The 12,364-nt window shown below is 42.2% G+C and overlaps 1 protein-coding gene across 2 annotated transcripts in view; it reads right to left on the bottom strand.

Annotated features, from left to right (window-relative positions):
* The window catches only part of LOC130117200 (transcriptional regulator ATRX-like), a 103,133-nt gene that overhangs the window by 53,004 nt on the left and 37,765 nt on the right, over positions 1–12,364 (bottom strand). For both annotated transcript variants that reach the window (XM_056285371.1, XM_056285372.1), the window contains exons 4-9: positions 6,765–6,808; positions 6,539–6,663; positions 6,340–6,456; positions 3,488–3,597; positions 2,369–2,436; positions 466–2,279 (exon numbers count right to left, since the gene is read on the bottom strand). In XM_056285371.1, coding sequence (XP_056141346.1) covers positions 466–2,279; positions 2,369–2,436; positions 3,488–3,597; positions 6,340–6,456; positions 6,539–6,663; positions 6,765–6,808 — 2,278 coding nt within the window. The remainder of the gene's footprint in view (positions 1–465; positions 2,280–2,368; positions 2,437–3,487; positions 3,598–6,339; positions 6,457–6,538; positions 6,664–6,764; positions 6,809–12,364) is intronic.

Below are 12,364 nucleotides of genomic sequence, written 5' to 3'. Positions count from 1 at the left end.
GCTTCGACATGTGTGGAGGAGAGATGCTGAGTATATTGGGAGAAGGATGCTGAATATGGAGCTGCCAGGGAAGAGGAGAAGAGGAAGGCCAAAGAGGAGGTTTATGGATGCGGTGAGGGAAGACATGCAGGTGGCTGGTGTGACAGAGGAAGACGCAGAAGACAGGAAGAAATGGAAATGGATAATCCGCTGTGGCGACCCCTAACGGGAGCAGCCAAAAGTAGTAGTAGTTGCGCATTAGAGAGAGGGCTGGAAATTATAAGTAGTAACTTCCTCCTGTTCCTTGAACATATGTTTGTTGGATTCTTGACTGAGTATTCTTTTGCTGAATTCTTCTGGTTTTAATTTTATCATTTTTTTTTAATTTATGCGTGGTAATTTTTTCTTTTATTTTGCATGTTCGAAATAAAGACATTTGATTTGAAAAAAAAATAGATTAATGCAGAAACTTGAAATAATTCTTACCAGATGACTGATGGAAGGCCGCTGCAGCCAATAAGGACACATCCTCTGTAATTGGCTTCATCTTCTGAACATCTTTGTCACTCCCAGAGTCTGAATCCTCATCGTGTTCCTCTTCGCTTGATGAGGTTGAGGTCTCCATTGCTTTCTTCTGAGATATAACTTCATACTCAGACTTCCCATCCATCTTTCCAGTGGTACCTTCATCTTCCCTTTTGGTAATGCGAGGCTTACACATTGCCCTGAGTGTGTTCAAGGGCTTTATCTCCCTTTGCGGTTCTTGTTCATCACTTGATGAATCTAAGTCACTTTCTTGGCGAGGTTTCACTCTTCTGCCCCCCATGGGGTCAGATTCAGAGGAACTGTCTGCAGCCTTACGTTTGCGGAAACCCCTTTCCGGTGAGAGAGGGGCATTCTTATTTAACCAAAACAGGCACTTCTTTGTCACTTGAGTTGACAGCTTTCCTTCCTCATCACTCTGGACCTCGTCAGAACTGCGTGTCATAGCTGCTCGCTGGAGCAGAGCTGTAGGGACTTCATCAGAGTCAGAGTCCTCTCTTCCTGGTATATTAAGCCCTCGATTTTCGACCCCGCTGACTGGTACTCTGGTAGATCTTACCTCAGAATCCAAGTCACTATCACTGTCAGCTGCTGAAAAGGAAGGTTTGGTATTGATGTCATTTGGCCGGCGCAAAGGTGTGGTTTTCACTCGAGGACATTGTCTATTGTCAGGTTCCTTGTCCAGGTGTAAAAATTCGCTCACTTCAATGGGGATTTCACTCTTCCTCTCTCTTTCATCTTTAATGCACATAACCTCTTTCTCTCCATCCTCTATTTTGATATTTTCTTCTAATTCCATGCATACTGGCATGGCTGGAGCACTGGGGGGTGACTCTTGTTCCACAGGCACAGGTGTAAGTTTCACCACCAGTTGTTTAGTCACATTGACCAAACTTTCAGAGGGTCTCAGTACAGGTTTTTTGGGTCTTCCTCTGAGGCGATGTGAAGTTGACACTGTGGCCTCACTGGGGCAATAATGGGTACTTTTCCCACGGGAAAGAGAAGCATTTACATCATCTGTCATGCCCTTCGAGTCTGAATCATCCTCTTCTAAATGTTCAGCAGCCAACTTCTGCAAATCATTCAAGCACTGTTCATCAGAGATATCCAGCTCTGTGTCCCATTCTTTTTCATGATGTCCTACATCAAAATCATCACTAAGCAAGTTTTCCCAATAGCTCAAATGGTCAAAATCATTAAACTCCTCCTTAAGGCTTTCCTCAAGGGCAGTATGAGATTTCCTCAAACTTTTCAGTACTAACAGGAACGACCTCAGGTAGAGAAGTCGAACACCACTTGGTTGTTTGTCCTTTGTCACTCTTTGAATGAACTTAACAAATTCTCTGTTTAAAATGTTTGTTGAGTCTATTAAATGCTTGATCTTTTTGGTGAGATCCTTTGGAATCTGCAGTGTGCTGTAGTTAAAAACAACATTACCATCCATGCCACTGTGGTCCCACTTGTCCAGGTGAATGTTTTCGGGCAACCTTGGAAAAATTTCAAAAAGTTCAGCTTTCTCTGGCTCTACACGGCTTTTCCTGCGATGCTGATTACACAGACGTTCCAAGTTGTCAAGGACATTGTCACAGGCCACAACTAGGTCCAAAAGGGGCTCCGGGCAGCAGACGTAACAGTACCATTTACTCTCCAAAATACCAGACAGCTGCTTCCTACCCAGATTTCTCAAAATGCACTTCTTACAAAAGGCATTACTACAGAAGTCACAACAGATCAAGTTGCCCCCTTCAGCACACCATCTATATGGAGAAAAAAATATAATAAAAATTTTAAGAGAAAACATCCAGTTAAAGTTAGCATTTTATATTTCAGTTGAACTCTTAAATACCTGCATTGTTCATCCATTCCATCTCCATCCTTACTGATGTCATCACTTGAGTAATACTTGTAGCAAGACTGATAAAATGATAAACATGAAAGTTTTATTAGTAACATAGTATGTACAAAAAGATAAGGTATATGGCAGAAAATGCAAAGAACACTCCTGCATGCTTATGAACTGCAGCAGGTCTCATGGAAATACATTATAAAGTTTAAACCCCCTGAGATCTCTGCTCAGTCTTTACATTTTTTGTGCAGGTGAGTTTCTTTATTAGATATAGACAAGGCTGTTGGTAAACCTGTGACATAAAAAAATGTAAACATTATGATCAAATTACCATCTAAACCTAATAAATTATAGCAGTCAAGAACTGTGTGCGTACAAACATAAATTGGTACAATAGCCACACCTTTAAGTATTGCATAACAGGTTTAAAAGTCAAAGAGGGATACCACCAAAAATCCCAACTTAATGTGAATTCATCAACTATTTAAATTTTGTCTCTGTTGTTATTAAATACGAAATGACACAACAGCCATCAAGATTAAGTACAGACAGCCATCTGTAGTTGGCTGATTTGAGCAGTTGAAAATGACAGCTGAGAAATAATGTATGTAGCCCTTAATAAAAATCCATATTCTTGATTGCTTACTTTTATCTTCTCTTTGCAGCTTTTGGGCATTTCATTTGTATTGCAGAGATCCTTCCCTGGGTTTTATCTTGTCAAATTTACCATCTTCATAAATTCATACAGCTTTTACATTGATTAAATCACATACTCGGGTTGATTTTCTCTGGTTTCTGACTGAATGCTAGTTGTTCAACTTCACAAAACAGTTATTTTTTTATCAGCACTTATCTTAAATACAGCAGTATTCCCATTTAGAAGCAATATGGCAGGGGCGCCTCAGTGGCTAAAAGAGTGCTTACAATATAGGCTCTGGCCATGTGACATTTCAGTCCAGCTTGGGACCTTTGTTGCTTCTCCTACTCTTTCCTCGTTTCCTGTCAATCTACACTGTCCTGTCAATGAAGGCTAAAATGCCTAATAAAAAAAAAATGCAGTATGGCAAAACGTCATTATTAAGCTTGAAATCGAACTCAAACAAGATCATTAAGACTTACCTTGCATATAAGTACTTTGAGAACTGGATGCCGATAAAAAGAATCTCTCTGGAAGTGGTTAACTTGTCGACCACATGCTGTGCAACTTACAATTTCCAGATGTTCAACTCCTGCAAAGATACATCACTGTCATTGGCCACAAAATGGTACAAAATCAGGGCATGAAGGATGGCAAGGTGGCTGGAGACTGTGTTTCAATTTCTATGACTTGCTACTAGTTACCCCTAATAGGTAATTGAGATCATTAACCTATCTTGGTCCAGGGATGACATAAATGGTTGACTCTATGCTATTCTTTCTGTATTTCATACATGTTGGCCCCTCAAAGTGAGCAAATGACTGGAAAAAATAATCAGTTACAGTTGCCACTTTCATAAGTCACAGTTGTGTACTTTTGTCTTGAGATCAATTAAAATCTTTGCAATTTTACAGAAAGGTATTTTGAAAAAGTATATAGTTAAGTGATGTTGTGAAAAATGTGAATGACTATATCAAGTTAAGAATTTTGGTAAAGATAGCATGTTTAGGTTAAAATTTCCATCATCCTTTAACAAGTGATGTTACAATTATCCTTCTCAAAGTAATCCCATGTTAGAATCACAGACATCAATACTTCCTGTTTGTCCCTAAGGATGAAATTTAAGAAAATACACCACCATAGCTATTTGTCCAATTTAAATACAACAAGTCTTTCACTGCAGCTATTATTTTAAGTGCTTTTCCATTAGGACCTGTATGCAGAGCTTTATGAAGACTCAGATGGCACTTCACAATCAAAGGCTAGCAAAAAAGACAAGTGCTTGTAGATTTTATTATCAACCTTGCTTTTTTAAACAACTACCCACTTACAGTACATGGCCAAATGTATGTGGACACCGAACATCACAACCATATGTGCTTGTTGAACATCTTCTAAAATCATGGGCATTAATATAGAGTTGGTTCCCCCTTTGCTGCTCTAACAGCCTCAACTCTTCTGGGAAGGCTTTTCACTAGATCGTGGAACAGGGATTCACTCCCATTGGTCCACATGAGCATTAGTGAGGACAGGCACTGATGTTGGGCTAGAGGCCTGGCTCGCAGTCAATGTTCCAATTCATTCCAAAGGTGTTGAATGGAGTTGAGGTCAGGGCTCTGTGCAGGCCAGTCAAGCTCTTCCACATCAAACTCAGCAAACCATGTTTATGGACCTCACTTTGTGCATCGGAGCACTATCATGCTGAAACAGGAAAGGGCCTTTCCCAAAGGTTGACGCTAGAGCCAACGGGGTGTAGGCACGGAAGTAGCCGTGATTGGCTGTTGCATCGGCCAATAGACAGCGCGGAACCTCGAAGAGCACTGACTGACTGAAACATCGACTCAGAGTCCTTCAACTACATATGAAGTCACGGATTATGTTGCTAGCCAGCATTGTTTAACGCTAGCTTTATAGTTATTTAGCTGTGTGTTTTTTTACAATCCACGTTGACATAGAGTTGGTTAATAAAGGTGCGAGGGCTAAAGGCCCGAGCTGCGTCTAAGGAGCGAGGCCGCAGACTCAGGAGGGGGTCCTGGACAAGTGAATGTATGCGAGGGCCGAAGGCCCGAGCTGCGTCTAACGTCAATCTACTGTTTCCCACTGTTCCTAAACTAGCTAACTAACGTTAACTTAATTCACCCCAACTATTGCTCTGTCTGTCGGTCTGGCAGTCAGTGCGCTTAAAGGTTCCACGCTGTCTACTGGCCGACACAACAACCAATCATGTCTACTTTCGTACCTACACCCCATTGGATCTAGCATCAACCTTTCCCAAACTGTTGCCACAAAGTTGGAAGCCCACAATTCTTTAGACTGTCATTGTATGCTATAGCATTACAATTTCCCTTCACTGGAACTAAGGGGCCTAGCCCAAACAATGAAAAACAAACTCAGATCATTATTCTTCCTCCACCAAACTTTATAGTTGGCACTATGCATTGGGGCAGGTAGTATTATCTTGGTATTCACCAAACCCTTGTCCATCAGACTGCCAGATAGTGAAGCGTGAGTCATCATTCCAAAAAACATGTTTCCACTGCACCCATGTCCAGTGGCAGTTTGCTTTAACACCACTTCAACCAACACTTTGTGCATGGTGATCTTAGGCGTGTGTGTGGCTGCTTGGCAGGGGCAGTTTGGAACTTGGTAGTGAGTGTTGCAAACGAGGAAGATTTTTATGCACTATGCACTTCAGCACTCGTCAGTCCCATTCTGTGAGCTTGTGTGGCCTATCGTCATTTCCCAGCTGAGCTGTTGTTGCACCTAGACATTTCGACTTCACAATAACAGCATTTGCAGTTGACCGGGGCAGCTCTAGCAGGGCAGAAATTTGACAAACTGACTTTTGGAAAGGTGGCATCCTATGACAATGGCACATTTCCAAGTCTCTTCAGTATGACCCATTCTACTAACAGTGTTTATCTATAGAGACTGTATGGCTCTGTACTTGAATTTAGGTATCTACCAGCAATAGATGTGGCTGAAACAGCAAAATACACCCATTAGAAGGGATGTCCACTTACTTTTAGCTATACAGTGTATCAATGACCGTATCTGGTTCACAGGTACGTCTAGAAAACTGTTGTATACCAGATGAGTTATTTCAAAGGCAAAATTTAATCCCTAGAAAAAAAAACTTAATTTCTCTTGAAATGCCACCCCCCGCCAAAAAAAAACAAAAAAACAATAACAACAACAAAAACAGATATAAATGCTCAGACTTCCTCTCCTGCACATCTGAACAAATTTCCTCCTCAGTAATACTCAGTGTAGAGTCTGACCCAAAGTATGCAAACCAAATTAAATATGTTCCCATTCTAAGGAAGCTGCTGACCTCGTCGTCTCTTTGGAAAGTCTTTCCTAAGCACACCAGATTTCCGACTGTGAAACTCTGGACCTCTGAAGTCATCTCTTATATTGTCCACTGGCTCAGGCCTCACCAACACAGTACCTATTTGGATAAAGCATGGCAATTAAATAACCATTCCTTCAATAACAATACTAGCTTAATTTCAGAGAAATTTAAGATCTACCTTTTGGCAATCGTGTTAAATCAAGATGACCATTTGAATTGATGGGTACATCATAGTCACCATCACTCTCATTGGAGTCTCCAGATTCATCCAGCCCAGAGTGTTTTATAACCACGGAAGGTTTCCTGTAATATCAGTGAAATAGGACCACATGTGAATGGACTCATTGACGATGGGTGTCCTCCTATAGCTGTTAATCTAAATTATGATTCAAAACAAAACTCACCTCTTTGAGCCAGAATATTTTGTAATATCCGTGGAGATTCCTACCTGTGAAATAAAAGATTTGTTAGTTGAGCACTGATTGCTAGTACCTAGTTTTACAAAAAATTAGACATCTCGCCTAGAAAAACAAACACATTACAAGTAACATAATTTATAAGTGTTTGGCAGTGAAAATTTGTTTTTCTTAGAAGCTCAATAAATGGGCTAGACTAGACTAATGATTGAGAATGAGCTATTGATGTTATAGTATCTGTTTGTAAAGGCCTCATACGAGTTTGGTTTGTTATATCTGCTTGCAAGTCATAACAACTTCAATTTTTCAGTTTCACTACCAACTACCTTATTCTTCCACATTTGTGCTATAACGGATGTTAAACACTATGCACATCCATTATCCAGCACAAGTTTTACCAAACAATAACCATTAAAATGAACACACACAAAAAGTGTTTGTGGATATTCGTTAAGTGTTGTCTTAAATAAAGTGCTATATAAATATAATCTATTATTATTATTATTATTATTATTATATCAAAATATTATTTTGATAGAAAATATCAAAAAAGGACATTGTGTTGACATTTAAATCTTCCAAAATTTTAGGTTTACATAAAAAACTAAAAGGGTGAAAAAGGAAATAACACATACCAAAAGAGGAAATATGCAAAGCCTGCTGTCAGATGAATTTAAATATTTAAATAACCACAACACATTAAATCACACTTATGTCATGTGATTATAAATTACATTAAGTCTCCCACCTGCACACTTCATGTGATCATATATTCATATTATCCCCACTAAATTCCTTAAAGATGCTTTGATTTTATTGGTACAAATACTCTTTCTATATCCAACAGCTCTCTTTTCTAGCACTATTTCATCCTATTTTAAGCACGCAATAGCTCCTTAATTTTTAAGAAATATAGCCTTGAGCCTCTGAAACTGAACAACTACATACCGGTTTCAAAATTAATCTATCCAAGATCTTGAGAAAAACTGGTTTCAACACAACTGGTAATTTTATTAAAAATGCTATCTTTGGGGGCATCCGGGTAGCGTGGCGGTTGGGGTTCCGTTGCCTACCAACACGGGGATCGCCAGTTCGAATCCCAGTTTTACCTCTGGCTTGGTCGAGCGTCCGTCCCTACAGACACAATTGGCCGTGTCTGCGGGTAGGAAGCCGGATGTGGGTATGTGTCCTGGTCATTGAACTAGCGCCTCCTCTGGTCGGTTGGGGCACCTGTTCGGGGGGGGACTGGGGGGAATAGTGTGATCCTCCCACGCACTACGTCCCCTGGTGAAACTCCTCACTGTCAGGTGAAAAGAAGTGGCTGGCGACTCCACATGTATCGAATGAGACATGTGGTAGTCTGCAGTCCTCCCAGATCGGCACAGGGGGTGGAGCAGCGACCGGGATGGGCCGGAAGAGTATGGTAATTGGCCAGGTACAATTAGGGAGAAAAAGGGGGAAAATAATCCAAAAAAAAAAAAAAAAATGCTATCTTTGAAAAGTTCCAAATTGGTTCAGAGCCTGTCATAGTAAAGAGACAGCTCTTCTCAAAGTGGCCGATGATCTTTTAGCAGCGGAGACTGATAATATTCTGTTCTGGTCCTTCTTGACCTCAGTGCCACCTTTGATACATTAAATCCTTCTATTTCAAAAGGGGTAGGCATCTCAAATGGAGCACTAGAGTGGTTCCATTCACTCCTCTCAGACTGAACATTTGCTGTAGCTCTTGGCTCATATTAACTAAGGTATCACTCAGAGTTCAATTCTTGGCCTATTATTGTTCTCACAGTATATGCCCTAGGTTCCCAAATGGTGTGCCATGAGGCACGTCCGGGTGGGCTGTGGGATTTTGTGAAACCATACATTATTATTGCAATATACAACTAAAAAGTTATCAATGAATTTTTAGTTTTCTGTCAGTATTTTGTGCATACTCATTTCCCAATACAGAGACAAATTAGCCACCTAAAAAAAAAATTCTTTACATTACACTATAGTCATTTAGCCGACGCTTTTATCCAAAGCGACTTACAATAAGTGCATTTAACGTAGGGAATCAGAAGAACTACTAGTCATCAGAGGTCATAAGTGCATCTTCTCTAAACAAGCATCTAAGAGCAAAACCAGTGCTAAAGTAAAAGCGCAAGAAAGAGATTTTTTTTTTAAATGAGTGAATACAATAAGTGCTAAGAGCAAGTAATAGGGTAGTCGTTCTTGAAGAGGTGAGTTTTCAACCTGCGCCGAAAGATCGGCAGCAACTCCACTGTCCTGACATCAGTGGGGAGTTCATTCCACCACTGTGGGGCCTGGACAGAAAAGAGCTGTGACCGGGTCGATCGGCAGCGGGGGCCTCTGAGCGACAGGGCAACAAGGCGTCCTGAGGTAGCAGAGCGAAGTGGTTGGGCGGGGGTGTAGGGCTTGACCATGGCCTGGAGATAGGAAGGAGCTGTTCCTTTCACTGCCCTGTAGGCTAGCAACAGAATCTTAAACTGGATGTGAGCAGCCACTGGGAGCCAGTGTAGGGACATGAGAAGGGGAGTTGTGTGGGAGAACTTAGGGCGGTTGAACACCAGACGAGCTACAGCTTTCTGAACAAGCTCCAGAGGTCTGATGGCCGACGCCGGGGCGCCAGCAAGGAGGGAGTTGCCATAGTCCAGCCGGGAGATGACCAGAGCCTGGATGAGCACCTGTGCCATCTCGTCGGCGAGGAATGGGCGAATCCTCCTGATATTATAGAGGAGAAATCTGCAGGAGCGAGCAACCAATGCAACGTTTGCAGCAAATGACAGTTGGTCGTCCAAGATCACACCCAGATTCCTCGCAGTCCAAGTTGGCATCACCATGGTGTTGTCAATGGTGATGGCCAGGTCTCGGTGCAGGCAACCTTTCCCTGGGAGGAACACCAGCTCTGTCTTGTCCAGATTGAGCTTCAGGTGGTGTGTCACCATCCACTCCGAGATGTCAGTCAAGCACGCAGCAATGTGTCTCTACTTGTGTGTCAAAGGGAGGGAAGGACAAGATCAGCTGGGTGTCATCGACATAACAATGGTAAGAGAAGTCATGTGAGCGAATAACAGAACACAGGGATGTTGTGTACAGGGAGAAAAGGAGAGGACCCAGAACCGAACCTTGTGGAACACCTGTAGTCAGTCTGCGAGGCTCCGACACAGATCCCCTCCATGTCACCTGGTAGGAGCGACCAGTCAGGTAGGATGCAAACATTGAGAGTGCAGAGCCTGTGACACCCAGCTCCTCGAGGGTAGAGAGGAGGATCTGGTGGTTCAAAGGGAACCCCGGTTTTCACTGTTTGCGCAGTAGACGTGGAAATTATTAGAGCGTGACACATCAAAGGCCCTGACTGACAGCCAGTGTGAAGGATAACAACATGAGAAATCCTTGAGGGGTAAAATGGATCGCTTTCTTGTGTGGCGCAAACCACCACTAACCACCAGTGCAGACGATGCACCCCCTACAGAAAAGAGGGAAAAAACTGTCAGTAGACAGTATCACGAAAGCTACCTGTGTCATGGTTTCAGCTGGACTGGGGATGTCAACAGCCCGAGTGCGTCATCTGTCGGGAGAAGTTAGCTAATGCTAACATGGTGCCAAGCAAGCTGAAGAGGCACTTGGAAACCAAACATCCCTTCCACATTGAGAGGGACTTGATGTACTTCAAAAGAGTGTGGGATCTGAACCAGAAGCAGCAAGACGGTTTGTGTTTAAGTGTCTGATAAGGCAATGAAGGCAAGTTATGTGCTAGCCGAGCTTATTGCAAAGCAGAAGAAACCTCACACAATAGCGGAGACACTCATCCTCCCCGCTTGCAAAAAATTGCAGGTGTCACGCTAGATCCAGTCCAGATGTCGCAAATGAGGTCTCAAAATTGCCTTGGTCTGACAATACAATCAAAAGAAGAATCGACGACATGTCAGATGACATTAAGCAACAATTGACCCGAGAAACAGCAGATGAGCGACAAATTTTCTCTACAAATAGACGAATCCACTGACATAAGTGGGGCTGCCCAACTTCTGGCAAACGTCAGGTATGTTAGATGGTGACTCTATTAAAGAGACTTTTCTCTTCTGCAAAGACATGAAAAGCCATACAACGGGAGGAGAAATATGTAGGGTAACTGATAACTATTTAAAAGAGAGAAGTCTGACCTGGGATATGTGCATCAGTCTTTGCACAGATGGTGCGGCATGCATGACTGGGAGAGTGAGAGGATTTATAGCCAAAGTGAACACACAAAACCCAAATATTGTGACAAAGCACTGTATTTTGGGTCAAGAGGCATTAGTTGCCAAAACCATGCCCCCGGAGTTGGCTGAGCTGCTGGATCAGGCTGTACAGATGGTGAATTACATCAAATCAAGACCCCTGAAGTCTCGCCTCTTCTCCAAACTGCGCTGAGATGGGAGCTGATCTCAAAGCCTCATCCTCCACACAGAGGTGCATTGGCTGTCATGGAGGAACGTCCTGTCCTGTTTTTATGAGCTTCAGGAACAGCTTTTGGAGTTTTCAAGTGAACACACTGTCCCACATAAGGACAAGCTCGCAGATGAGAGGTGGTGCGCCAAGCTGGCTTACCTTGCAGACATATTTGGGCATCTTAACAAATTAAACGCCATGCTTCAGGGCAGGAAGGAAAACATTCTGTCATCCACAGACAAGATTCGGGGGTTTATGGGCAAGCTTACCCTGTGGCACGAGGCTTTGGAGCAGGGCTCCATGGACATGTTCCCACTGGCAACAGCCATGCCACAGGCAGCCAGGGAGTGTGCTGTATTTGCCGAACACCTTCAGATGTTAAAAGAGAGATATGAGCGATATTTTCCACATGTGGCCGACATCGAGGACTATGATTGGATTCGAGACCCATTCAATCAGGAATCCTCAACAGAAAAGCTCATTTTGATAGAGAGGAATGCGCAGAGCTCCGTATGGACCGCACACTGAAGCTCAAATTTAGTGAGCTTCCACTGGATCAGTTTTGGTTGGCTTCTGCATCAGAGTACCCAACCATCTCCAGACATGCTATTGAGCAACTTGTTCTTTTCCTCACTACCTACCTGTGTGAGTTGGCATTCTCTACTCTGGTTTACATGAAGAATAACAGGAGGTCACGGCTCTCTGTTTAACAGGACTTGCGAGTGGCCCTCTCTTCAATACCACCTCAGATTTAAAAAATCTGCGAGCACCGAAAGCCACGTGTCTCACTAGTTTGGAAGTAGGCAAAAAAATATTTACGATAGGAAATGTTTTAATGCTGCAAATTTAAGTTACATTTACAATTTCTGACTAAAAGTTTTCTTCTCAACTCGATGTCAAGTGCGTTGACACTATGGTTGTATTCATGTTTTGCATGCCAATTAGTTTTCATTCTCAGTGTGTCTCTTTTTTCTTTACAATTTTAGACTTGTTTTGTTTCCAACTCAACGCATACTGTTATGAATTTACGCAATGCAAATTAGTTTTTTGTTTTCAATGAATTTATTTTTTCTTTACAATTTTAGACTAAAAGTTCTGTTTTCAGAGCAATGCATATGCTGTTGATATGAATTTACTGTTTATATGTGAATTCG

This window comes from Lampris incognitus, chromosome 8, assembly GCF_029633865.1.
Source record: "Lampris incognitus isolate fLamInc1 chromosome 8, fLamInc1.hap2, whole genome shotgun sequence".
Classification (NCBI taxonomy): domain Eukaryota; kingdom Metazoa; phylum Chordata; class Actinopteri; order Lampriformes; family Lampridae; genus Lampris; species Lampris incognitus.
This window is presented reverse-complemented; position numbering and strand designations above follow the sequence as displayed.